The 27940-nt window shown below is 40.4% G+C and overlaps 1 protein-coding gene across 6 annotated transcripts; it reads left to right on the top strand.

Annotated features, from left to right (window-relative positions):
* The first annotated feature begins 641 nt into the window (after positions 1-641).
* Positions 642-27940, top strand: AGB1 (GTP binding protein beta 1). 6 transcript variants are annotated; one of them, XM_087683374.1, is made up of 7 exons: positions 642-1300; positions 1602-1696; positions 22646-23064; positions 23223-23574; positions 26740-26853; positions 26942-27048; positions 27730-27940. In XM_087683374.1, the coding sequence occupies exons 1-6, from the start codon at positions 1186-1188 to the stop codon at positions 26969-26971; spliced, it is 1125 nt and encodes a 374-aa protein (XP_087539500.1). In that variant the 5' UTR covers positions 642-1185; the 3' UTR covers positions 26972-27048; positions 27730-27940. The 6 variants fall into 6 exon arrangements, with proteins under 6 accessions (XP_087539500.1, XP_087539498.1, XP_087539502.1 ...); XM_087683372.1 differs by having other exon boundaries at positions 27636-27940; XM_087683376.1 differs by having other exon boundaries at positions 26942-27059.

Raw genomic sequence — 27940 nt, 5'->3', positions numbered from 1 at the left:
ATAAGGGCGTTACACATCGAGTTGGGGGCTACCCACCACCAAGAACATGTACAAGTCATCAACTTTAGGTCGGGGGACTTGACTAATTCCTTCCTTCTTTTTGGTTTGGCCCTTTTGAAATTTGAGCACCCATTTAGCTACAAAATAAGCTGATTCTATCAAAGAAGACTTGAACCTTGTTTCCAATCAAATAGCCAAATGTCTTACTAGGTGAAATACTGTTTCTAATTGAATACTCCACAAGAAGTTTTAGGCGAATTCCCACTATAATTTCCATATTGTGATATTATAACAACATCATGAGCTCTTGCTTAGGGCCAAGTTGCCCTCTACCCCTCTTGACTAGAAGTTGCCAGTAGACCCTTGCCCCAATCGTACCTAGCTAAGTATGCAGTGGCACCCAAACAAAATCTCACAATGTTGCACACCGTAGAGAAAAGCAAGGGAAAAGAGCGCCTTTCCCACATGGGAAAATGTCAAAAACCTCTCATGCGTGACAATGGCAGGTAGTTGGCCTAAGGAAAAACTCCTTGCGATGATGCAAGTAAAGTGGATATGGTGGACATGCCCTGAGTGTGTAGGTATGTGACCTACTCAACCTTATAATATTGTCCCTGACTTGTTGGATTGAGCTGGCGGCGACGTACACACTCAAAAATATGTTTGTCGTCACATTTCTTCATTTCTTTTTCGTTGGGGGGTAACAATACAGACACACACAGACACTCTCTCTCAACCACGTCTCCTGTTCGGCCTGTGTCTCTGTCCATTGCCACAGCAATTTTGCGCCCCCGTTCTCGATTCCTCCCTGCGCCGCCGCCCCCCCGCCCTCGCCCCCGAACCCCGCCCTTCGATCCCGGTTCCCATCCCCCCTCCAATTGTATCTGTCGACTGTATCCATGAACGTTAGCGTCTGCCTCCTTGCCATGGCGAATGGCTGCTCCTCCCTGGCTTCCACTCGGCTGCAATGTTCGATTTTAAGCTGAGATCACAAAAAAAGAGACAGACATGGTCAACTTGTTAGGTAGGGAAGTCTATTAGAGCTTCGGCAGGAAGCAGGGAGACTCTGATCATGCCGTAAGGAGATCGAGGAAGAAGCACAGGTGCCTTTAGGGTTTTTGGGGTCCTGCTGCTCTTTTTTAGCCCCCTGATTACCTGCTGGGAGTAGCAGCATCAGCAACAGGGATGATCAGGATGTCAGTCACGGACTTGCGGGAGCAGCATACTGCCGCAAAGGAGAGGGTGAACGAATTGAGAGAACGGCTGAGACAGAAGCGCGCCCAGCTAACTGACACAGATGGTCTGTTCCTGCTTTCCAGAACCATAGGATCAAATGCTTTTCTGCACTGTTTGTTTCTCAGAAGTGTGCATTCGTGCTGGGCTGCATCAAGCTGTGTATGCAGCTGGAAGAACCAAAATTTTCTAAGCACGTGCATTGGTTCTTCTTTGTGTTTTGTCTTGCTGGTGTGCTAAAATTGCTGTTTTGGATTCTACTCATAAGATCTTTGCTGTCTTTTTCATGCTTAAGTTTTTGCGCTGGATATAACCATATTTTGGTCATCCAATTACTACTGAACAATTTCATGTGCTCGTGATTCCAGTTGCCACCTATGCAAGACAGAACGGCTATCAAACAATCCACTTTAACCGGCATGATCTTGTCTGCTGCAGAACCCTCCAAGGGCATACAGGCAAAGTATGTAACTAGTAAGATCTGTTGATAAACACAGCTAAATCAGTCCAGTATCACTTTGTAGAACACTCATTTGCATTCAGCTAAGCAAGTAAGTAATAAATTGCTATGCTCTTACATCTTTTGATTGTGGATAGCACTTTCAACACCTAATGAGAACATTTACATATTACCTAGTCTATGTCATATGAATGGACACTTGGTCTGTAGACCAAAAAGTTACTTCTGCCTTTGTGGACTACATTTTTTTGCATAGACTAGTAGAACACCTTGGTAAGGGAGACACGGCAATGGACAGCTAGATAATCAGGTGGAAGCTCTTTTACTTGGACAATACATGATTTCTTCCAACCAGCACTGAATGCTTTGCCCATGCAACTGTTACTGAGGACAGTTACTTTATGAATGATTACTTGGTGTGTAAACTCAAATCTTGTTGTTCTAGACTGCAAACTTTACCATAAGGCCTTGGATTACCTTAGGAGCCTATATGTGGTGATGGAAAACTGGGTAATCAGGTTGTAAGAACCTGTCGGCTCTACTTAAAAATACAATTTCTTCAAACCAACACTGAATGCCAGCTACTAAGGATGTTATTGATCGCATAGTTTATGAATGATTACGTGGTGTGTGGACTCCAAGTGTTACCTCTATTGTTGTAGGTTGCAGACTTTTGCTTAGGACCTTGAAAGTTTGAAACACTTTGGTAAGCTACATATTGTGACTGACAACTGGATAATCAGGTGGAAGTGCCCCCTAGGCTCTTCTATATTAAAAGTACAATTTCACACAACTGATATTGAATGCTGTGCCTGCTCAATCAAGACCAATCACAAGCATCCTAAACATTGTTATTTGAAACAAAGACTGTGAACTTGAGGCGATCATGGCTGTGGGGCTGATCATAGATGACAAATTTGACTGTTATTCACATGAGCTGAATCATGCTGTATCTATTGTATGCCATTATTGTTGGGTGACAGTATTTTGGGGTAGCATAGGCATGCCGAGCAGAGACATTGTTGGCTGAATGCAACAGCTTATGATGCTGGTTGGCAGTGCAGCTTAGCTGTGCTTTGTCCTCACTGCTGCTGCCTGAAGCATAAGGTTTGAGCCCATTCTTTGGTCCTGCTTTTTTGCCACAAGGCTTGGACTTTACTCATTGCATGTCCAATGCTCATGTCCTTCACTACCAGTGCAATGAATACCATTCCTAGAGTGGGGCTATCAGATTTGAAGTTTATTAATTAAAAAATCTTATTTGAAGCTGATTAAACATATTAAAGCTCATTCATATTTCACATTTTGGTAATGTGCTACGAGTTTCAAGGTGGTTGTTGGAATGTCCCACATTGGGAAACTCATTTAACCCTTCCCGATCCCTTCATTGGTAGCTGAACTTCTTCTTTATGCTTCTTGCACAAATATCAAGTATGCCTTTTTCATTTCTTTTACAAGCAAAAGTGTTAGATAGGTTGTATATTTTCAAGTTTCAGTATATAGATTATTAACAAAGTACTAATCAATATGTGCTATATATGGAGTTCATAACCACCAAATGACTTTTCTCATGCATTAGATGAGGCAAGTAGCTAGCTTGAGTGGGTGGAATTTGGTTCTATAGAATTTGCACTTTGCCACATCTTACTCTTTTCTTCTAGTTGTAGCATAATAAACTCTTTTCTCTGTGGTCATTTTGTTATGGAATATGTTTTTCTTTGTCTTCTTCTTTGTTGATCTCTTGGTTGTGAGCCTCAATGAGAGTTTGATGAACAGTGCTTGTTTGTCAATCATTTGTTGGTGACAACATCAAGATTTAGTTTCCTAGACTTACTTGCACATATCTATCCATGGCCTTTTCAATCCTATTCTTTGCGTGTGTATATCATGGGGTTGTGAAATTTTAACTTCTCATTGAAACAATTAAGTTGTACGCATGTGAATTAAGTTGAAATAAAGTCACGGTGAATAGACAAACCCTAGCTTGGGCAATGTGGGATATTGGTAGAAGTTGTGGTGGATATGTGCTAGTGGGATAATTGGGAAGATGATAGTGCCTTGGGAATGACTTTTGATGTCATGGGGGTTAGGGAATTAAATCATGTAAGTTCTGGATTAAGTTTTGTGGAAGTTTCAGCACTTTCAGGATTATTGAGGCTAGGAATTTAGATTGAGCCTGTAACTCTGGGAGGGCCAAGTAATTCAATCTCTTGAATTAACAATTGGTGCAAATTTAGTTTTAGAGGTTGAGTTTACACGGGTTGGTTTGCCACATAGATGGCAATTGGCTTTGATCAAAGCCATCAAGTTGAAAATGGGTTGGAGAGGGCAATTTTGGGAGGGCAAAGACAACAACTAAAGGTCAATCAGCAACAAGCAACTTGATTTGTGCACCAAGGTCGCCAAGTACAATTCTATCATACGTTTAGTATGTGAATATGTACAATATAGAACATTCACACAAATTTTGAGAATAAAATATATTGTTTCTGTGTTTGTTAAAAAGTTTCTTTTACACATGTACAAAATATGTAACTTAAAGATAGATCATGGAAAGTACAAAGTTTCATGAATTAGAGTTTAGAAAACACTTGCAAGGCTACATAAGAGTTGAGACTCAAGTCATGTTCTATCCCAAAAAGCTGTATATAAAAGGGTATTTACGATGCTATGACTTAGTGCTCATAAAAGGACTCAAGATCTAAGAAACATTTGGGATTACACTTTACAAAATTATTCATGAGGAATCTCATCATTAGAGTCAGCTATATCAATAGGTGCAGAGCACTCTCGAGTGACACTAGAAGTAGCCTCAAAAGACTCACCAAAGTCACCATTGTTGATACATTTTTGTCATCATGATACCTAGGCTCTCTAATTGGAGCATTCTCCACTATAGCTGTTAGTGCAATAGAACCCCCAAAGGCTCACCTCACATAAGTCCTGATGGTTAATGTAGTGGTGGTACTGGTGCTCGCAACTTCAGCAATGACTTAGCAGCTCCTATGGGTATGTGAGACTCAGTGGTTGATCTCTTCTAGCTCCATTTAGAGGTCCTTGAAGATGATCTCCTCATCAACATTTGCTTAATTGGAGTAAAATGATAATTTGCATATTAAGATTCACATCTAACTCATTATTTCTAATATTCAACAAATAGAAAATGTTGAAACATTATAACTTGTTTGGCCATGGGCATCTCATGCATAGTTTGTAAGTTAGAGTGATGACAAATTGGTTGCTCTAATTGTTGTGTGTGCAACCTATTGCGGATCTTGGTGTGTATGAGAAAGTGACCAATTTCTCATGCACTCCTATTGAGCAGTTCTATGTTAGGAAAGAAATTTAAATGGTCTCAACTTCAATGTTTATATTGCACTCACTGATTGCAAACTCCAAAGTTTTAGGTAACAAGTTTAAATTGTGAGCTTTAAACTTCATCTCACCTATACAAGAACTTTGAGGGCAGTCTTTTGAACATTGGATACTTCAAACTTGATACTTTAAAGACTTCCATCTCCCTGTTGGTCCTTATCTAATGCCTTTGGGAGATAGACATTTCTATTTGCTAGTAGCTTTTGAACCATTTAAAGAGACGGTCTTTTATAAACATGATGCAAGAGGGTAGCAAGTCCATGAATGGGTTTGCTCATCCACTTCCATATTTCTCCGCTAAATAGAGAATGTCATCATGCCTTGGCGTTGCATCCAATATATCAATACTACAATTTAAAAAAAAAAACATTAGATTTAGCCTTAAGGATTTAGAACTCAAAGTAATTATTTAACTTGTACAAAAATGATTATAGATACCTTTGATCCTCGGTATCAAGTACTTTGCATGCCTCGATCTCCTCGATGGCTTTTATCATGAAGTGAAGGAGAAACCCCAAGGTAGTGCTTTCCATATCAATCAGGTGCAATATCTTATACAAGGGGGTAATTGCCATGATCAAAACTTGCACATCATAATTACAAAATGTCTCTCTTAAGCAAAGCCTTTTATTTTTTAAAAACATAAATTAAAAAAACACTTTCGAGTGGCTCCTTCTCCATTCATGCTTTGAACTCCTTGGAGATTGGCTACCTGAATATTGTTTTGCACGTTTTCGGACTGTTTATAGCAAAAGGTTGATTGTCAGGGTACGAGACAAAAGGATGTGTAGGGATTCAGGGATAGAAACAAATGAAAGAGGAGTTTTGGAAGAAAAGAAGATCTAGATGAGACCAATAGAGGTGAATTTTGTCATTTTATTTCATAGAGCTTAGGAGATCAAATATCCTGACATACATGTCATACATCAACTCATAATCAAATCAAGACAGATACATCCATATGAAGGTGGGATGATAGCCCAAGACACATTGAGGCGATGGCTTAGCTCATACACAATTACATATCATGATCTTTGCTGACTCAATCCATATACTATTGTAGGTATTCACCTCAACTCTTCATGTAGACATTAGACTAATAGTGGTAGATGGCTAATATCATCCACCATAACCAAGGCAAGCAACTAGTAAAGCAAAAGCACCTGCCAAATCCGTGCTAAGGCTGCCAAAGCTCATCAGCCTTGTTATTTCTGTGTATTTATAGTAGTCAATCAAGAGCCATAAGAAGCTCAAACTCCAAGATAAATCTGCTCAAAACTATCTAGATTATGTCTAGTACTGTTAGAGACCCCTTTTGGGTCAAAAGCTCTTCAAAAGAACTAGCTCGATGCATCCAAATCAAACATCACAACAAGCTGCCCCGATTTTGACTGTTTATTACAGCCAAGGACAGCCCAAATCAAGTCCATACATGGCCAAAAACGCCTCTTTGGTGAAACATACAAGTGCTTTTGCTCTCTGGGACCATGAACCAAGCATAATCCACCATAAAGTGATCAAAGAGAGTGCATGAAACCCATATACAGCATTCAGCCCTGTTTTGCCTTGTCATAAGCAGTCAAAACAGCCCATAAATGGATTTCCAAGTTCCATTGGTAGGAAAGTATGGTGGGGTTTCTATTGGGTAATAGTTTTGTCTTACCCTATTCAAGCACGCTTCGACTCCCTAAAAAATGACTCTCTTCTCCTTTCTGGAATAATATTTCCTAGCTTCTCCCTTTCTCATATATGGCCAATTGATTTCCGTTTCGTTCACTTTAGTGGAGCTCTAAGATTGTAGAACAATCCACCAATGATCAAGGGTCAATCTTCCATTGTTAGAGGCTATGTATCTAACATATGATGATATAGATGTCTCAAAGAGAGAAGAGGATAATCAAAAGTTTGTCTTCAGCCCTGTATGCTCTATTGACGACTGTCAAAACAGTTCCAAATCAGTCCACAAATTTTACTCATGACACATAGCACTCTTCTTCCTTGAGCAAAGATGAATCTTTTATTGGTAAAGTCCAAGATGCAAGCATAAGAAGCTATGGATCAGTGAGAGAGAATAAGAGAACAAATCTGAGTATTCAACCTTGAAAACCTTGTTTCAAAACTGAGAATACAGCAGCACACTCTCTCCAAGAGAGCTTCTTTGCATGAATAAGTCATTTTTACCTTGTTTCAATGGTTGAGAGCTTCCTCCTCACTTGCCACTTAAATTGCATGGCCCCATGAGCTCTCCTCCATCTCTTTTTCTCCATGACTGGCATAACACCATGGCTGAAACCAGCCTTCCTTTCGTGGATGGGTGGTAAATCCCTGATTACAACTTAATTACAGCAGCAAAAAATAAATGCAAATCTGAAAATACAAATTTACCCACTAATCTTGGGCAATGCACATCCGATTGGCCCCAAAATTGGTGCCCCTTTTGGTATTTCTTTAGCTTTATTGAAGTAAAAGTTGATTTACAATGGGATTCTCCCAATCCCTTTCGGTATTTCAACTCCCCTTACTGTCCAAAGTGACCAACAAGTCTTCAATCTATTTTGCCCCTTGATTCGGGCACTCAATTGGCCTTCACCCACTTCATAGACGATGGAAATGCCCCAAATTCAATGGCTGGCTAGTCCTCCACTTGAATTCAGCTGAAATTCACCTTTAGCCTTGTTGAATCCAAGTCTTGGAACTTCCAATTTCTAGCACGCTTTCCAAGTTTGTTGCTAAACCCTAAATTTTGTTGTAAAGTAGGGCTTACAACAGAGAAATTTGCAATTTCTCAGCCTCCAAGGGTCCAAATGTTGAGATCTTCAGAGCAAGGCTGTGAAATGGCTGGGAGATGAGAGGGAAAGCTGTAGAGAGAGAAAATTCAGAGTTTTGTCGTGAAGAATGACTGAAAATCAGTCAAGTGCAGTTGCTGTCCTGCCACAACAGCATGTAGATGCAAAGAACTGAAGAAAATCAGTCATTTGTTGGAGTGCGCGGGTAGCGGAAGTGTGAAGATTTGCAGCAGAGGAAGTGAGCAGGTGAGTGAGAGTAAGAGTAAGAGTAAGAGTGACGAACTGATTTGGGTGTACCAACAATGTGTTGGTACACAAAGAATAAAATGTATTTATACTTAGGGCCCGTAAGGATGCATTCACATGTACAACATAACAATACACGTGTAAAATACACGGAGGTGAATAAAGGACCTTTACATCCCAATAACCTCCCACTTAAAGGTCCGGAGTGAACCTTTAACCAACTCCCACTAGTCGTATGCAATGCTCATGCTGAGCCTTGTCTAGACTTTTAGTGAGAACATCTGCAGGGTTGTCCTGTGTTTTGATCTTGGTCAATGTGATTAGACCATCCTGCAGAATTTGTCTGATAAAGTGATATCGCACATCAATATGCTTTGTGCGTGAATGATACATGGCATTTTTAGCCAAATACACAGCACTCTGGCTATCACATCCCAACACTGGAGTACTCATAGACATGCCGAGATCCTCTGCGAGTCTGCTCAACCATATAGCTTCCTTAGAAGCTTCAGTAGCTGATATGTATTCAGCTTCAGTAGTACTCAGTGCTACGATGTTCTGCAACCTGGAGCACCAAGAGACGGCCCCTCCAGCAACTGTAAAGACATACCCGCTAGTGTACCTGCGAGTGTCTAAGTCACCTGCCATGTCTGCATCACAATAACCCTGCAGATTAAGTGCACCCTGCCCATAGCTAATACACTTTCTTTGTGTACCCTTCAGATATCTAAGAATACTCTTGACAGCCTCCCAATGTGGTTTGCCAGGATTTGACATAAACCTGCTGACAACTCCCACTGCATGAGCAATGTCTGGACGAGTAGCCACCATAGCATACATAAGAGAGCCACAAGCTGATGCATAAGGGACTCCCTTCATAGCATTGGCTTCCATGTCATCTTTTGGGCTGTTGGCTTTACTAAGCTTAAGGTATGGAGGTAAGGGTAATCTGTCCAGTACCTTTTCAATGTACTTTTCTTGAGATAAGAACAACAATTTCTGTGTTCTATCCCTACGAATCCTCATGCCCAATATATGCTCTGCATTTCCCAAATCTTTCATGGAAAAAGCTGATTTCAGCTGATCTTTGAGAGCATCCAAGCTAGTCTTTCTCTTCCCAGCTAGCAACATATCATCCACATACAAAACAAGTATGATAGGGCTGCCATCTGTATCCTTTTTCATATACAAACAATGATCTGCGTGGCTGTGCGTAAACCCATGAGAGAGCATAAAAGTGTCAAACTTTTTGTACCACTGCCGTGGTGCTTGTTTCAGCCCATATAAGCTGTGTTTTAGTTTACACACCAACTGCTCTTTTCCAGGAACTACAAAACCCTCGGGCTGTTTCATGTAGATCTCCTCATCAATGTCACCATGCAGAAAAGCTGTTTTCACATCCTTTTGGTACAGCTCTAAATCCAATACAGCAGTGAGAGCAAAAAGCACACGTAGTGTGGTCATCTTCACGACAGGTGAGAAGACCTCCTGGAAGTCAATCCCTTCCTTCTGTGCATACCCTTTGGCAACCAATCTTGCCTTGTACTTGGGTTTCCCATCAACTGTCTTTACTTTGTAAACCCATTTGTTTGGAAGAGGCTTTCTTCCTTTGGGCAACGACACAAGATCCCAAGTATCATTAGCATACAGAGATTTAATCTCTTCCTGCATAGCTAGCTCCCACTTATTGCTGAATTTGCATGACTTAGCCTCTTTATATGTCAGAGGCTCACCCTCATCAAAGCATCACATAATGCAAAGAGGGGTCATACCTATGTGGCTGCCTTCTTAGGCGTGTAGACCTACGTACCCAATGATCTACATTCTCAGGAATCGGATCTACATCTGGAGGCATGTTATTTTCAGCATTTATTGGCTGCTGTAAGCCATTTTCAGCATGCTGTTCATGCTGTACAGCACCTTCATTTTCATTTCCAGCACTTGCATTTTCATAATCAGCAAGTCTATCTTGCTGTCCATGACCTCCCTGTGCTTCTATTTGCTGTCCATCATCATCTGGCTCAAAGATAACCGGCTGATCATCAATTTCAGCCTGTGGTACAGCACCATGAGGCTCATCATTTGAAGTAATAGGTGGCTGCAAATTCTGAAATTTGACCTTTTTCATGTCTTCATCAGAGGCTAAAGTACTTTTCAGCAACTTTGCCTCATTAAACACAACATTACGGCTGCGAACAATTTTCTTGGACTGAGGTAGCTACACTCTATAGCCAAATTCACCCTCATCACCATAGCCCATGAAAATGCCTTTGGTGGATTTCGGGTCAAGTTTATTCCTCAGCTCATTTCTAACATGCACAAAAGCATCACAGCCAAATATTCGTAAATGGTCATATGAGGCCGGTTTGCCAGACCAAACCTCCTCAGGAATGCCATTATTTAGGGACCTGTTTGGAGAGCGGTTGCAAATGTGAACCGCGGTTTTAAGTGCCTCTCCCCAAAATTCATGAGGGAGATTAGCAGTGGACAGCATGCACCGCACTCTCTCACATAGAGTCCTATTGTATCTTTCAGCCACACCATTTGAAGAAGGGCTGTAAGGGGCTGTAAGCTCCCTCTTGATCCCAAGCAAGTCACAAAAGGACTTAAAATTCATTAGACGTGAACTCACCCCCATTATTAGTTCTCAAGCATTTCAACTTTCTACCTATCTGAGTGGTCACGAATGTATGAAAAGTTTTAAAAACAGCAAACACTTCACTTTTCTTTTTCAACAAATAAACCCAAATCTTCTTGAAATAATCATCAATAAAAGAGGGAAAGTATGCAGCACCACCCAACGATTTCAAAGGCATGCTACATACATCAGAATGCACTAAGTCCAAGACATTTGACTTACGGGAGACACCAGAGTAAAAGGAAATTTTCATTTGCTTTCCAAACTGACAGTCATTACAAAAATCAAGTTTAGAGCCTTTTCCATCAACCCTCTTCAAAGAGGTAAGAACATCAAGTCCTTTCTGGCTCATATGGCCTAATCTCTTATGCCATAACTCCAAATGACAGCCAATTTCAGCAACTGCAAGAAACTTGCCATTCAAAGCTTTACAGTGCAGACAATACAAAGTGCCCTTCTTGGTTCCTTTAGCAATCAGCATGGAACCCCTTTTTAATTTCCACAAACCACCACCAAACAGTGTGGTGTAACCATGCAAGTCAAGCTGTCCAACAGATAGTAAACTCTTCTTGATGGCAGACACATATCTGACATCTTTCAACACAAGTTCTTGCCCATTATCCAAAGACAAGTGTATGGTGCCAATCCCATCAATGCTGCAAGCATGATTATTTCCAAGGTAAAGCTTGCCATAACAGCCTGCATCAAAAGTAGCAAAACACTCCAAACATGGAGTCACATGGAAAGAGGCACCAGAGTCTACAATCCAAGTCTGAGTGACACCATCATCAATTGACAAAAGTGCATCAATCACATCAGCCTTGGTGATTTGCATATCCTGCATGTGACATACAAGGGCATCATAATCCATTGCACATAATACATCAGCCTCTGCATCTGAGAGCTCCTCTATGACAACACTAGAGGCCACATTGGCCTTTTCCTTGTCTTTACCTGCCTCAGATGCATCTGTCTTTTCCTCTTTCTTCTTTATGTCTCCTGCATTCTTCTTTCTCTCTTGTTCCTTCTTGTAATACTTGCAATCAGGCTTCTTGTGGCCCTTCCGACCACACTGATAGCATGTAACATCACTCTTTTCTTTTCCTTTGCTCTTGCTCCTGCTTCTCTATCCAGCATTTGCATTTTTCTTTTCAGCCCTGCCTCTAACATTATAAGCTGAGTTGCTGCCTTCTCCACTAGACTTACGTCTAATTTCTTCATTTAAGATCGAACCCCTCACACCATCATATGTGAGATTGGGGTTATTGCTGAGAGAAACAACCAAAGTCTCCCAAGAGTCAGGCAATGTCATGATCAAAAAGATCGCCCTCAACTTATCATCAAAATCCAAACTTGCACCCTTGAGCTGATTTAAAATGCCAGTAAATGCACTCAAGTGCTCAGCTGCAGGCTTGGACTCATCCAGCCGCATATTCACCAACTTGCGCATTAAATGCACCTGATTAACAGGTGTGATGATCTGTCCGATGACTCAGAAGAAGACTCAAGCCAGAAGAAAACAGTCGGGATGGGTGAGCACGAGTGATCCTTTTCACCTCCCAGCCTTGCCTAGTATATTGCTGGCCAGACCATCATGATCCGATTGCCAGCCGTCAAACCTTGGTGAGTCCTACTATTCTTGGACTCTCTTTATTTCTAGGCTCCCCTTAACCCGGTTCGGGCGCCCAAGAGCCCGGACGGTCATCCTCGTGCGTGTTCCCCTAGATTTACCTTAATGTCATATTAAATGTCAGTTTAATGTCACATTCAATATTTGTGATCTTAATGTTACATTAAATATCACTTTAATGTCACATTTCCTTCCCCTTAAGAATCGGTTTCGTCCTCGAAAACGATACTTGGAAGGTCTAATTGTAAATCGGAAAACCTTTTCTTTAAAGTACTTACTCGCTCCCATGTTGAGCTTTCTTCTGAACAATCTTTCCACTTAACCAAACATTCTTGATAAATAGTATTCCTCGTTCGTCTATTACGAACATTTAATATTCTTTCTGGTTCATGTGGATTAGATTGGTCATTGAATAGCTCCTCAATGTCATCATTTAAGATTAGATTATCCAAATCACCCAGCTTCTTCCTTAATTTACTTACATGAAAAACTGGATGTATTTTACTACCGGCAGGTAGTTGGAGCTTGTAAGCCAATTCTCCCACCTTTTTAAGTATTATGAAAGGACCACAATACCTTGGTGAAAGCTTTGGACATTGTCCCTTTTTCAAAGTTTTAGTTTGTTCAGGCACCTTAAGATAGACCAATTCTCCTTCTTCAAAGGAGATGTCTCTTCGGTGAGGATTTGCATATGCTCTAGTTCGATTTTGAGCCTTTTTAATATTTTCTTGAGCAAATTTTAACATACTATTCATATCCTCCAAAAAGTCTTTAGCTGCCTGAACCTTTTCCTTATACAGTCCTACTGCAAAAGGAGCTCTGGGCTGAAACCCATACATTAACATAAATGGACTATATCCAGTGGAAGAGTGCTTGGCACTATTATATGCAAACTCTGCTATCGGTAGATACTCTTCCCAATTAGTTTGCCTTTTACTTACATATGCCCTAAGCATATCTTCAAGAATTTGGTTAATCCTTTCAGTTTGCCCATCTGTTTGCGGATGATCCGCCGTACTCATGCTAAGTTTAGTATCCAATTTCCTAAATACCGTACGCCAAAATTGACTATCAAATTTTCTATCCTGATCAGAAACTATATTTGCCGGAAGGCCATACAATCGGTATATGTTCTCTATGAACAATCTAGCCAATTCTGGTGTTTTAACATCAGTTGAAGTTGGAATGAACCTAGCCATTTTGGTTAACCTATCCACAATCACCCACATAGAGTCGTGCCCCCTCTGTGTTCTAGGTAAAGCAACAATAAAGTCCATGGAGATACTCTTCCATTTTCCCGAAGGAATTTCTAGTGGATGGAGAAGTCCTCCCATTTTCAATCTTTCAGCTTTATTAACCTGGCATTTATTACATTTGACCACATAGTCAAGGACGTCCTTATTCATTCCAGGCCAATAGAACTGCCTTTTAATAAGACTATAAGTCTTATTAACTCCTGGATGTCCCGCGCTAGGGGTATCATGACACTCAAAGAGTATCTGGTGCCTTATTTCTGTATCTTTCGGGACACATACCCTACCCTTGTAGAGTAAATAACCATTATCAATGGTAAAATTCTTCCACTTGAATCTAGTTTGAGCAACCCCTGAGGCTCCATTTCCTTGTTGAACATCCTCAGATATTCCTTCCTCAGTAGAAGCACTTTCATTTGGATCCCCATTTTTTATTGCTTTCCATATGTTGGAATATGCCGGATCAACCTGGCATTTCCCTTTTAAAGATTCAAGCAAGTTGGAAGTGAACTGAGTAAAACTCAATTCATTAATGATGGGCATTCTGCTGAGTGCATCAGCTACTATATTATACTTTCCTTTTCTATATCTTATCTCATAGTTGAACTCTTGAAGGAGTTTGGCCCATCTGGCTTTACGCCCGTGTAAATCCGGTTGATCATTAAGCCACTTAATGCTTTCATGATCCGATAAAATCAAAAGTTTGGCACCGAACAGATAGTGCCTCAATTTCTTCATTGCATGTACTATTGCATACAGCTCCCTCTCATAAACAGAATAATTCTGTTTTGCACGGTCTAATTTCTTGCTTTCAAAAGCAACTGGTCGACCTTCTTGTAATAAGACCGCGCCTATTGCCTTATCACTGGCATCATCTTCAATCACAAATGGTTTATTGGGATCCATTATTAATAATACTAAAGCTGTAGTGATAGCTACCTTAAGTTTTTGAAAACTTTCATTTTGGTCTGTTCCCCAATTAAAACTTTTTCCTTTCCCTTTAAGTTGGTCTGTCATTGGAACAACTATTTTGGCATAATCTCGAATGAATCTACGATAAAATCCAGATAAACCTAGTAAGATCTGCAGCTCTTCCAGATTCCTTGGAGGTGGCCATTCAATAATTGCCCTTACTTTTTCTGGATCTATGTTGATTCCCTCTTTCGAGATAATATGCCCCAGATATTTGACCTCTTGTGCAAAGAATTCACATTTAGTTTTCTTCGCATAAAGGGAATGTATTCTTAACAATTGGAATACTAATTGTAAGTGTTCCAAATGTTCTTCTCTTGATTTACTAAAGATCAAGATATCATCCAAGAAGACTACTACAAAATGTCCTAGATAGGGCCGTAAAACACTATTCATCAGCTTCATAAAGGTAGCTGGTGCATTAGTGAGGCCAAAAGGCATCACCAAAAAATCATAATGCGCGTATCTAGTACGAAATGCTGTCTTGGGAACATCTTGTGCCTTAATTCTTACTTGGTGATAACCTGATTTTAAATCTATCTTTGTGAAGAATTTTGCCCCTTGCAATTAATCAAAAAGATCTTCCATTCTGGGCATAGGAAATTTATTCTTCACCGTTATTTTATTAAGTGCTCTATAGTCAACACAAAGTCGCATAGAACCATCTTTTTTCTTTACCAATAAAATTGGTGAAGCCCAAGGTGAATTACTGGGTTGAATAAACCCTTTATCCAGGTAATCCTTAATTTGTCTTTCAACTTCTTGATGCTGTGTTTCACTTAACCTATACGGTGGTTTAGAAATAGGGTGTGTATCCTTATTTATATCAATTGGGTGATTTATATCACCCCTATCTGGTGGAAGGCCACTTGGTAAATCAGAAGGAAACACATCTTTAAAATCATCTAACAAACTACTTAATTCATTATTAACATTCAACTCACAAACATAAGAAAATTGTTGTTTTATATTACAGAAAGTAAAAGTGTTCTGTACAGGAAGAGACCATAACATATATACCTCACAAACTTCCTTCTTTATCAGCTTCTGAACTTCAGTAGAACACAGCAAAGGATTATCAAATACTTCATGTTCACCTTGAATGACAAAAGTCTTACCATCCCTTTCAAATTCCAGTGTATTATGGTGATAACTACGTTTTAGTTCCAATTCCCATAGCCACTCCCTCCCTAGAGCAATATCAGCTCTTTCCATGTTCATAATTTGGAAATCAAGTTTATCTTTATATCCTTGAATCTCAATTTCCAAATTGGATACCATTGTATCCGATATTTTATTGTCTTGGCCTTGCATCATACGAACAACATATTGATGCCCACTCTTTTGTTGGGGAAGTTTCAATTTTTTGACAAGTGCATAATTTATAAAATTATGTGTGGCAGAGTCATCAATCATGACTCTAACCCTCTTTCCAGCTATCAATCCATGTACTCTAAGTAAATCATGTGGCCCAAAAGTAGGCTGCCACATAGAAGTTGACATACAACACTTATGTTGTACATCCATGTGCAAGACTTCTAAAGATTTGTACTTTTCATGTCCCTTTAATTCTAAGGTCTGCACTACATGGATTTGTTTTTCTTTTCCCTTGCCCTTGTCCTTATCTTTTCCTTTGTCTTCCCCCTTTTTCTTTTGAGGGCAATTCCAAGCAGCATGGTTAGGGGATAGGCAATTGAAACACAACTTTTCTTTTTTGGCCTTATCAAAGTCATCAGGACTTAACTTTGGCCTCACATATGGTTTCTTTTCAAAAGGTTGTTTTTTACCCTTAAAGAATGGCATTTTCCTTTTAAATTTGCCCACAAATTTTGAGGTTTCCAATTCCTTAGACTTGGGCTCCGTATCAGTGAGACTAGTGAGTGTACCTGGACGCATACTATCTTCATGAATTAATGCAAATTTAATTGCCTCTTCCAGCGTCTTAGGTGAACTCCTTTTTACTTCCTTTTTACAGGCTTTATCTAGTCCCCTAATGAATCCTCTTGTTTTTTGGAATTCATCTATTCCTTCCAATTTGAGGATTATCTCACGATATTCCTCCAGATATGTCAGCAAGGGTCTTCCCTTTTGTCTGACATAATCCCAATCTTCCCAATTTCTTTCCATTTTATTTTTAGGAAGGAATTCTTTCAAAAAGACGGATTCAAATTGAGCCCAAGTTTCAGGTATTTTATTTGCCTCCTTTAAAGTTCGCCACCACTTATATGCTTTGGGCCCCAAAGTTAAACTAGCCTCCAGTGCTTGGAGATGTGGTGGGGTATTTTTTAGTTTATGTAAATCTTCCCATTTTTGGAGGAAATTAAAGATTGTATCTTTATTCCTATCTTTTTCCTCCCTGTGAAATTGAGGTGGTTTCATATCCTTTAGAACTGGATTATCCCTCAATTTATGGTGGGGTTCCTTAGGATCTCGCATAGTCACATCTAAATCTTTCGATGAAGATGGGACATCCGAGGTTTCTATCTTATTTTTATCTCTTTCTAACAATAAAGTTAATTGAGATTTTATTTCAGTGAGTGTTTGGGTTAAAAATTCCATTTGAACCCCCTGAGCTTGCACACGAGCAGTAAGATCATCAAATTGCTCTCGTGTAGCAAAAAATTCTTCCCACTGTTCTTCTTGAATTTCTGGTTCATGGGGATCTACCATAGGGTGGTCCCTAGAACTAGAACCTTCCATTACTCTCTCTTTCCTTTTTTCTGCCATTAATACACTGGAATTGGAAAGCAAAGATAAGAAATTTGCATACAAAGTAAAGTACTTCCCTAATTTTAATGGCAGGCAGTTGTTGCTGGTTTGTGAATAAACCCGAAGAGTAAGGAACAAATTTTATCGCCCAAACAAAGTCGGTCACGCAGGAAATGGAGCTTCTTTGTAGAAACAATTAATATTCAGCCCCCTTCTTTAATAATCACACAGGCCATCAATGCCCCTTTCCTGAACTTGCTCTCTGCTGAGCTTGTCCTTGTGATGCAAGTGCAGTCGATCCAAACGCGCAGTCGACTGATCAGACACACATCAGAAAATAGCTTCAGCTTCAGCCTGCGAAAAGGGAAAAGAACGTGTGTGATCTGTTGGTGCGTTCACGAACAGGCGTGAGTCAGGATTCGGCGGCACATGATCCAGCATACGACGTTGCACGATCCAGCATACGACGCTTTTTGTAAAAGATATCTGCCCCGCCTTTAATTCGTGATGAAAATAATCGTCACGTCAAGTTTTACGTGACGTGTCACCAAACGTTTGACCAGCGGCTTCACGGATCCGTGACGGGTCGACGAGGGAAAACCCGTCGACTGAAATGATTAGCGTGACGTATGAAACCCGTCGATTGACCCGTCGACTGAATGGATAGCGGGACTTCTGAAAATCCGTCACTGCCTTTTCGTAGAAGAACTCCACGAATCCACACGGCTAAACCTGTCAGCTCTGATACCAATGTCCGATGACTCAGAAGAAGACTCAAGCCAGAAGAAAACAGTCGGGTTGGGTGAGCACGAGTGATCCTTTTCACCACCAAAGTTAAGTCCTGATGACTTTGATAAGGCCAAAAAAGAAAAGTTGTGTTTCAATTGCCTATCCCCTAACCATGCTGCTTGGAATTGCCCTCAAAAGAAAAAGGGGGAAGACAAAGGAAAAGATAAGGACAAGGGCAAGGGAAAAGAAAAACAAATCCATGTAGTGCAGACCTTAGAATTAAAGGGGCATGAAAAGTATAAATCTTTAGAAGTCTTGCACATGGATGTACAACATAAGTGTTGTATGTCAACTTAATGTCCGATGACTCAGAAGAAGACTCAAGCCAGAAGAAAACAGTCGGGATGGGTGAGCACGAGTGATCCTTTTCACCTCCGAGCCTTGCCTAGTATATTGCTGGCCAGACCATCATGATCCGATTGCCAGCTGTCAAACCTTGGTGAGTCCTACTATTCTTGGACTCTCTTTATTTCTAGGCTCCCCTTAACCCCGTTCGGGCGCCCAAGAGCCCGGACGGTCATCCTCGTGCGTGTTCCCCTAGATTTACCTTAATGTCATATTAAATGTCACTTTAATGTCACATTCAATATTTGTGACCTTAATGTTACGTTAAATATCACATTAATGTCACATTAATGTCACATGATCTCATAGGTAGTTTTCAACTTCTCCCATATTGCATGACCAGTGTCTAAACCCTTAATGTCTGTCAAAATGTCATCAGTGACACCCATCTTTATATAAGCCACAGCCCTTTTATTGACTTTGGCCCAATCCGCCTCAGACATTTGTGCGGGTTTATCCATTTACAAAGCATCCTCACAATCTTTTAAGAACAGTATGCCCTGCATACGATCTTTCCAAAGATCAAAGCCCTGACCATCAAATCGCTTGATTTCCATCAAACTTTTAATGTCAGAACTGGAAGAATTTGCAACCATTTTATCACAAGTACAAGTGTAAAAGCACTGAACTGCAAGAGCACAAGCTAAATCAGCAAATACACTGCTGTTCTTGCATAACTAGCAATAATCCTCTGCTGTTTTGACATAAACCAGCCACTGCACAGGCAAATAATGCAGAAATTTATCAAATTCTGCACAAAATTCCAAATTTCCAGGTCCAAATGTGCGCAAATGTCAGCCAAACTGACTCAGCTGAGCAAAATTACATCAATACATGAAAAGTCCCAATTTTTCTTGGTCCAATGCCAAGAAATTTTACTTGGATGAGCAAAATTTCAACAAATTTGGAAAAATCCCCAAATTAATTGAGGTCAATGTGCACAATGCCTGCAATTTCTGACACAGATGTCACTCTCAAGCATAAACAGCATCAATTCTGGGAAAAGCCCCAAATTTCCAGGTTCAAAATTGCCCAAATCTGAGAACTGTGCTTGCGCGCGCGAACTCCTATCAGTGGCAAAGAGGTTGCTTGCAGTAAACCTTAGAAAAATTTAAAAATTTCTGGAAGAAAAATGTGTCGAATCTGCAGCTGTTGACCTTGCGCTGCCCGTCAGATGCCACGCAGCCTTGCGCATGCCCGTCAGATGCCACGCAGCCTTGCGTGAGCTGTTACCTGCAGTCGTTGACTTGCGCTGCCCGTCAGATGCCACGCAGCCTTGTGCTGGCTGTCGCGTGGTCAGCGTGAGTTGTCGCCTGACGATTTTTGACCCGCCGCCTGATGCCACACAGCCTGTCGCTGTTGCCTGAAGCCACGCAGCCTGTCGCTTCAGTTTCGTGACCTGCCGCCTGCAAGGAATTGTCGCCTGCACTCCTGTGAGCTGTCGCCTGCAGTCGCCTGGTCAGGCACGACCTGTGTGAGCCCGCTGGTCAGAACACGACCACTCCTGTGAGCTGCCAGGTCAAAAACGACCTGTGTATCTTGCGCGAGCGAACACTGAAGATGTCTCGCACGGACTCCGAGGAGCGCGAGCACCTTAACCTCAGCTCTGATACCAGTTGTTGGAGTGCGCGGGTAGCGGAAGCGTGAAGATTTGCAGCAGAGGAAGTGAGCAGGTGAGTGAGAGTAAGAGTAAGAGTAAGAGTGACGAACTGATTTGGGTGTACCAACAATGTGTTGGTACACAAAGAATAAAATGTATTTATACTTAGGGCCCGTAAGGGTGCATTCACATGTACAACATAACAATACACGTGTAAAATACAAGGAGGTGAATAAAGGACCTTTACATCCCAACATCATTTACTACTGCTGCTCTGCCTCAACAGCCTGTAGATGTTGTCCCTTGCTGTTGATTGGTCTTCTTTTGCCCTTGGCTGCCTCAGAAGGTCCTCCAATGGCTGTAAATCAGAACAACATCCTCCCCTCCCTCTCTCTTGTAGGCTGAATTTAGGCTCTATGGGTTGAAGCAAGCACCTAGAGCATGGTCTGACAAGATTGGAGAGTATCTTGTCAATATTGGATTTTGTATTTCTGATGCTGATCACTCACTTTATGTGAGAAAGAGAGATGTAGGTTTAGTCATCATAGTCATCTATGTGTTGACTTGATTATTACAGGTGACAGTGACAATGTACACCTCTGTTACAAGATGGAAATTAACCTTCCTTTGTCTAAGAGCTAAAATTTTACCCTTCCGATGCTTTGTATATTTGCAATTGAAAATGCTTTCACTTGAAAAGCTCCCTTCATACTCGAACATATACGTAACTAACATGAGCAATATTTGTATCAGTAATCCAATTTCCTTCTTCACCTTTCCTGTTACATACTTCTATTAAGAGAATGCTTCTTCACTCATGCTTTATAACCTAGCCAGTAGATGTAAAGAAGTATATTTTAAACCCTTAACATTAAGCATTTTAAGTCCAACTAATAATCACCAATATGTCGTAGAAATCAACATGGAATTAAGAGATGTTTACACTTTTGTAAAACCACACAAATATTAATATCAAAATGCATATAGGTATTACATTGACACAAAGCACAGATTCAATGTCAAGGCATCGCTTTAATCATACCATTTACATGAAGTAGAATAGAAAAAATAGTATTATTTCACAAAAAGAAATTGCATTATAATGAATAGATTTCTGACACCTGACTCAATACATTGTATGAAAATGTGGATATTACATAGTAGTTGTTACAAGGATGGTTTGAGATGAAAGATTTGGGTGAGCTGAGATATTTTCTTGGTATTGAGGTGATCAGATGTGATGATGGTATATGGCTGTCCCAAAGGTAGTATGGCTTGGATATGTTATCCAAGTATGGTATGAAAGCATGCAAGCCTCTTTCAGTACCATTGGAGCAAAATGTGAAGTTGAGTGCTGACGTTGGGGATGAGATAGAAGACCCTACTATGTTCAGGAGGATAGTAGGGAGTTTGATTTACATGACTATCACAAGGCCAGACTTGAGCTATGTTGTTGGCCTTGTCAGTCAATTTATGCAGATGCTTAGAAAGCCTCATTTTGGAATTAATAAAAAAGAAATACTGCAAGGGCCACCAAAGTTTTGAGCCCAATCAATGTCGGTTCGTCTCTTTTCACAAGGCCAACCTAGCCCAAATTTGTTTTAGTACTGAATTTCATCTAATTGTTAACCTATGTGGGAAAATTGCTTGTTGTAAATACTGATAAATAAGGGTTTGACCACCCTTCTCAGTCAAGGAAGGCTAGTGTCATGGTTCCATCATGGGGATACATGAACTCTCTTGAGTAGATCTGCAGCGGCTCTGGATTGGGTGTGGGCAGCAGTGTTGAGGGTAGAAGGCTGATGTGTGGAATAAATCTTTCACCTAATATTAAAATGAGTTCAAGGGTTCAAAAAATTAGACAATAGTGAATACAAAATCTAAGCAAATTTTCAAAATAATATCAGCATGAATATTTTGAAGTGACAATAGCTGTTAGATTTTATGCTGTTTTGTGGATAAATCATGGAAGTATAAGAGATTTTTCTACATAATTTTAATCTTTTAAAACACAAAAGGGGTCTTCAAGTTGATCACCAAAATATAGTGCTTTCAAGCAGTATGGGTGTTTACTTTTTGTTCCAACCTCTTTAATGTCATAGGTACATTTGATTACTTTCAAGCAGTATGGGTGTTTATTTTTTGTTCCAACTACTTTAATATCATAAGTACATTGGATTTGGATGCTTTCTCTTCATAGCTAGAGGTTATCTAAAGTATCCAAATTACCTCTATGTGCATATGTGTGTCTGTGTATCTTCACAATAACTTCTTACAATTGTGCATGACATTCGCGTAAGAGGATTTACAAATCTCCTGTACCTATTCATTGTGTCATAAAATTATTTCAGTACTTGCTCGAAGCAATTTCCAGGCAGTTAAATACTCACTATTATTTGCACACAAACTTCAAAGGCACCTTTCTTTCTCCGTTATGTTATAAAAGTTGATTTAAAGCTTGTTACCTTTTTGGAATGGTTATTGAAGCAACTTTCCAGCAAACAAGCAGTCATTGGCTTTCAAACAACTTCTAACACTCAAAGAGTCTTTTCAGCTCAACCAGCAGTACCTGCAGAGTCCTGACAATTGTACCTTCCTCTGTCATGCAGATATACTCACTGGAGTGGTCTAGGGTTAGGGATCGAGTGGTGAGTGCTTCTCAAGATGGGCATCTTATCGTGTGGAATGCAATGACAAGACAAAAGACACATGCAATCAAACTAGCATGTGCCTGGGTAATGACCTGTGCTTTTGCTCCAGGTGGACAAGCTGTTGCTTGTGGAGGGCTCGATAATGTATGCTCTGTATATACATTGAGCTCTCAGCAGGACCCGGATAATCCAGCACCTAAGACATTGACTGGGCACAAGGGCTATATTTCTTGCTGCAAATTTCTACCTAACTCTGACACCCAAATCATCACAAGTTCTGGGGATCAAACTTGTGCTCTGTGGCAGTCAGATAGTTGTCAGAGGATATCCGTGTTTGGTGGAGATTCACCATCTGGTCACACAGCAGATGTCATGAGGTAAATGTATGACCTACCTATCTTTAGTTGACTCTGTGCTTCTTCTGTTTATTTATTGATTGCAATTTATCTATTCCTCTAGACATTGAATTGCAACCATTAGTTGGTAGTCACTAAGTTTGTGTGCACCTAATGTCTGTGTCTTGCTGTGCTTCCAGTTTGTCTATCAGCGCGGCAAATGCTTCTGTGTTTGTGTCTGGATCATGCGATCGGACAGCACGGTTATGGGATATTCGTGCAGCCAGCAGAGCCCAACAAACTTACCATGGCCATGATGCTGATGTGAATGCAGTCCAGTTTTTACCAGATGGTCTTAGGTTTGGGACTGGATCTGATGATGGATCATGCAGGATATTTGATACACGTACTGGGCATCAGTTACAGCAATACAAAGAATCTAGTAATCAAGGGACAACAGTTACTTCTATTGCATTCTCATACTCAGGCCGTCTTCTATTTGCAGCGTACTCAAGTGGAGATTGCTACATATGGGACACTGTGACAGCCCAGGTTAGCTGCTGTTGGAACAATGAACTGTTGTCTGCATTTTTGATTGAGCAGTAATTAGAGGCTAAAACACTGCTGCTCAACAGTCAGATGCTTGTTCTGATTGTAGTTGTATCTATTGAAGTTGTTTTGCTTATTCTTATGAGCTCTGGAGATTGCAAAGGCGAAGAAAGCTTAAACATGCACAGGATTTCTTCGATTGTATGACCTCTTCATAGATGATCTCTTTTTTGAGGCCAATGATTTCACTTCGAGGTGCAGTTCATGGTCTCAGTTTGTGACCTGATCTTGCAAAACTTTCTTCCCAACATGAAAGGTTCTCCTTTCTACTGACTTTCTTGGGGGGGGGGAGAGAGAGAGAGAGAGAGAGAGAGAGAGAGAGAGAGAGAGAGAGAGAGAATTTTACAAAAAGGCCAACAAATCAGCCTGTGAAACAAATAGATACGTTTGAAGTTCAAGGAACTGTCATGTTTCCCAAGGAGAATGATGAAACCATAACATAAGAGAACATCTAGCTAGGAAATAACAAATAACTGAAAGGACTAAAAACACTCGGGACATATGAGAAAACATCTAGCTAGGAAACAACAAATAACTGAAAGGACTAAAAACACTAGGGAAATGATACAATGTGCAATTGATAAGAAGGTTATCTTTCATGGGTGTATCCAACACGGAAAATATGAAGTGTCGAGGTAAGGCTGCTCTATGGCATGCCACTGTGTAAGTTTTGTCTATATCCTTTGGTGGTGCCTTGAGTGGGATGTGGAGTGGTGGGCAGTGGGTAGCAACCGTTGCATCTCTCAGTGGCTCTGTCTAAGGTGATTTCCCATGGTGGAACCACAGTCAATCCAGAGTGTGCTCTGAACTGTTAGATGTAGCTGTGTCGGCGTAGCTTGAAGAGGAATCGTCTAAGGCAACACTGAGTTTGGAAGTCCATTGCCTTGGACAAGGATGGGAATCCCTCTAGGAACTAGCAATGGAGGTGCCCTCTGATCTCATACTATATCAGGCACTTGCACATGTAGTTCTCAATCTGTGGCTCAAGCTGGCAAATTTGATCCTTTAGGGGAGGGAATGTACTCCATAGTGACCAGTGTCTGTCCATAATGGGTATGAGGATATGTGGAGCTGGCTAATGAAATGTTGTAATCCATGGGACAAGTGTGTGTGCAGGTAGCTCGACTGGATTGTGAACCCATCAAGAGACAAATGAAGATGATGCTTTTGGTAGAAACCCATCTTTGTCCTTAGATCCTTGATGGGCGTCAACCAAGCCTTGGCTGTGTGTATTTGAATTATATCTATCCTAATGATCTTGTTGAGCTCCTCTTGATTGAGAACTAAGAAAGGGGAGTCCAAGCTGTTTTGTAGAGGTGGATGGTGAACAATATGTAGCCCATGTAGTTGCAGCTACGTGTGTATTTGAGCATACCTGCACTCAGTGTCACCCTACAATGCTAGTTGTCTAGGTGACTCTAGAGCAAGTCCCGAGTATCTTTGTCTTTGAAGGATCCAAATCATTGTTTTGGGGGGTTGAGAGAGAGATCCCTGCACCTGTACAGTGATCTAGTAATAGGAGTAGAAAAGGGAGATTTGAACCTGGGTCTACAAGTTGATAAAACAAGTGGTTTGCTACCAGGGTAGCCACTTGTTTATGGGAAAAAAGAAGAGAGGGAGTCATATTACATGTGGTATGTTGATAAACAAGTCTATGAAGACTCAAGTTTAACTAGTAGTAAATTGTAATAACCAGTCATATTTGCCAATTATGAATTATTGGGTGGAACAAAAAGGATTTGTGCTGAATGCTCAATTGGATATGAATACAACTCCTAACATTTTGTTAGGGAAATGGCTTGGTGAACAAAGGGAAGCTATTTCACATATCTGTGCCAATGAAATGTTTGTGTTCAACTCTATCTCATACCCAACAACTTCTAACATTTTGTTAGGGAATAGGCTTGGTGAACTAAGGGAAGATATTTCACAAATCCATGCCAATGAAATGTCTGTGTTCAGCTCTATTAACGAAAAGACAGAGAGTGAAGCAAGCCAACTAGTACCTTCAAGCTCAGAAGATCCTCAATATGGGAAGAGGAGGGAGTGTTCGAAGAACTTCAATGGTTGTTTATGCAATTCAGTGGGAATAGCCTCTTGAAAAAGCTGAAAGATCATGAGATACTCTTACTCCAGAGTTTGCCTTTTGCCTTACAGGATCAGTCAAAATCAACAAATAGGGAACTTTTGTAAAAGGGATCAGTGGGACCTGGTCTTTACCATTTTGTTCACTTGTATTGTATTGTCATCGGCAGAAGCTGTTTTTTAAAAATTTAAAAAAAATTTGGGGTTGTGGGAATGGATTATGTGTGGATTTCAGAGCTTCGAACAAGATACTATGAAAAAAGGTTTCCAATTCCAAGTATTGATCCTACCGTGGGTTAATTGCAAGGAGCTTAGGCCTTTAATAGGAGCAAGAGTTTGGGTCTTCTGCAGGACCAATGTTCAAAGAGTGGGTACCATCAAATAAGGATAGTTCCTTAGGACATCTTGTTGGTGGTACGGTCACCTCTGGCTTGCAAGCATACAAAGTTATTGGGGGACATTAGCAACCCTACTCATGAGGGCCTTTGCAGACGCTACTTCCATGTCCACGACCCTTTTTTTCGATTTTATTTTTGTATTTTATCTTTTCTTATGGAGCTTCCTGTGTTCCAGCCCTTGACACTTTTTCCCACTTCAGTAATTGCTTGCAATTAGGCAAAGGCAAGCTCAAACTGTCTGATAAAATTATGTCCATATCCTCTGGCAGCTTTGTATCTTTCTTTGAGTCATTTTTTCATTCTGTATGATTTACTATAAGGAGCATGCAGCCAGAGAGATGTATGGTGCTGGCTGATAAGCTTCTGCAAGGCAGAATAATGGTTCAGCAAAAGGTATTAGATGCATGAAGTGACAAATCCTCGTGTACTTTGGGGTTGCCCTTTCAGTGGAGATTTTGTACATTTGATATGAGAGTTTGACTGTGTTTCCATGTATATTTCTTTTTAAGTAAGTTTCAGAGTTCTGCATAGGCTATCTTAATCTTATGATATAGCGGTGCTTCTGGACTATATAGATGTAAAACATGGGCCTTGTATTGTATAATAATTTTACTTGCCTATACAGGTGGTTGGTAATCTGAAGGAAATGGATGATTCTCATACAGGGCGGATAAGTTGCCTTGGTTTAGCTCCTGATGGAAGTGCCTTATGTAGTGGAAGTTGGGATAAAACTCTTAAGGTTGAAGGCTATCAATGTATTTGATCTTTGTCATTTTAGGAGCTTGTTAATACATTGCACTTAATTATGCTTTTTGAAACTACTGCAGATTTGGGCATTCAATGGTGAAAGAAGCTAAATACCATCATGGTGCTTCTACTGTGTGTTATCTATTGTCCAAGATCCAAAAAGCAGCTCCAAGTTCTGTATGTGAAGGTGAATCATTGGTACAGGCATCTCAATGCTTTCAGTCCGTGTGTATACATATTGCATGCTTGCATGGGTGCGGGGGCACATGCTTTCTCTCTCTGTTTCTCTGTCCTGGCAACTTTTTTGAGTCACTTAAGAATCTATTCTCACACTTCTGTGAAGTGACTGCTTTGTGTTGACAGCTGCCCCTAGAAACCTGTGCAAACATACTTGCATATGTTGTAGATTGCACATTATGAATGCTGAAGCATGCAGGACTCAGCTGTGTGTGTCACATTTTGGTTAGTAGGATGATCTTAGAGTGCCTTGGACTGGTTATAATTGTGCTCTTCATCTTTACTATGTGGTCATGATATACATTTTATGAGTCACGGATTGAATTACTTGGCCTTTGATGTCTATTCTGTGTTATTGCAGTACTCCTCATAGGATCTATTTTCATTTATATTTCACATTCCTATTTGGGAAAGTTTCAGTCTGATGTCATTGACTGGAGTATTTTATTGTTGCCTGTGTTTTAGTCTCCAAAATATTGTGGTGCACTCTGCCTCTAGAATATTCATGCTTAGAAGTTCTCTGTATTTTTTGTTCAGCAGGTAGTGAAGTGTCATGTCAGCAGGTTTGCCAGAGTTATCAAATTCTGGCACTCCTTGGTTCTGATCGTGCGCTTGCAATTGTCTCAAGCAGGTTGCGAAGTGTCAGAGTGGCTGTAATGGAGCTGAACAATGTGTAGAGTAACTTGATTTTTTTTAAAACATAAAAAAGGCTTCTTACAACTGACTGTTGGAATCTCTTTCAATATACTTGATGTTACTGCATGATATCAATGCAGCTGTACTAGTGGATTCATTCTCAGTTGCAAGTATCAGTAAAATCTTCTCCTCGGTCTCTTTGTTTA

This window comes from Lygodium microphyllum, chromosome 8 (genome assembly GCF_053477565.2).
Source record: "Lygodium microphyllum isolate KBCC chromosome 8, Lygodium_microphyllum_v1.1.10, whole genome shotgun sequence".
NCBI classification, from domain to species: Eukaryota; Viridiplantae; Streptophyta; class Polypodiopsida; order Schizaeales; family Lygodiaceae; genus Lygodium; species Lygodium microphyllum.
This window is presented reverse-complemented; position numbering and strand designations above follow the sequence as displayed.

What these genes read in the sequence shown, in the direction of transcription:
- AGB1 (XM_087683374.1), top strand. Translation starts at nt 1,186, where the DNA reads ATGATCAGGATGTCAGTCACGGACTTGCGGGAGCAGCATACTGCCGCA. An exon ending in CACACAGCAGATGTCATGAG is followed by an intron (nt 23,065 to 23,222) that starts GTAAATGTATGA and finishes CTGTGCTTCCAG; the next exon opens with TTTGTCTATCAGCGCGGCAA. An exon ending in GTTGGGATAAAACTCTTAAG is followed by an intron (nt 26,854 to 26,941) that starts GTTGAAGGCTAT and finishes AAACTACTGCAG; the next exon opens with ATTTGGGCATTCAATGGTGA.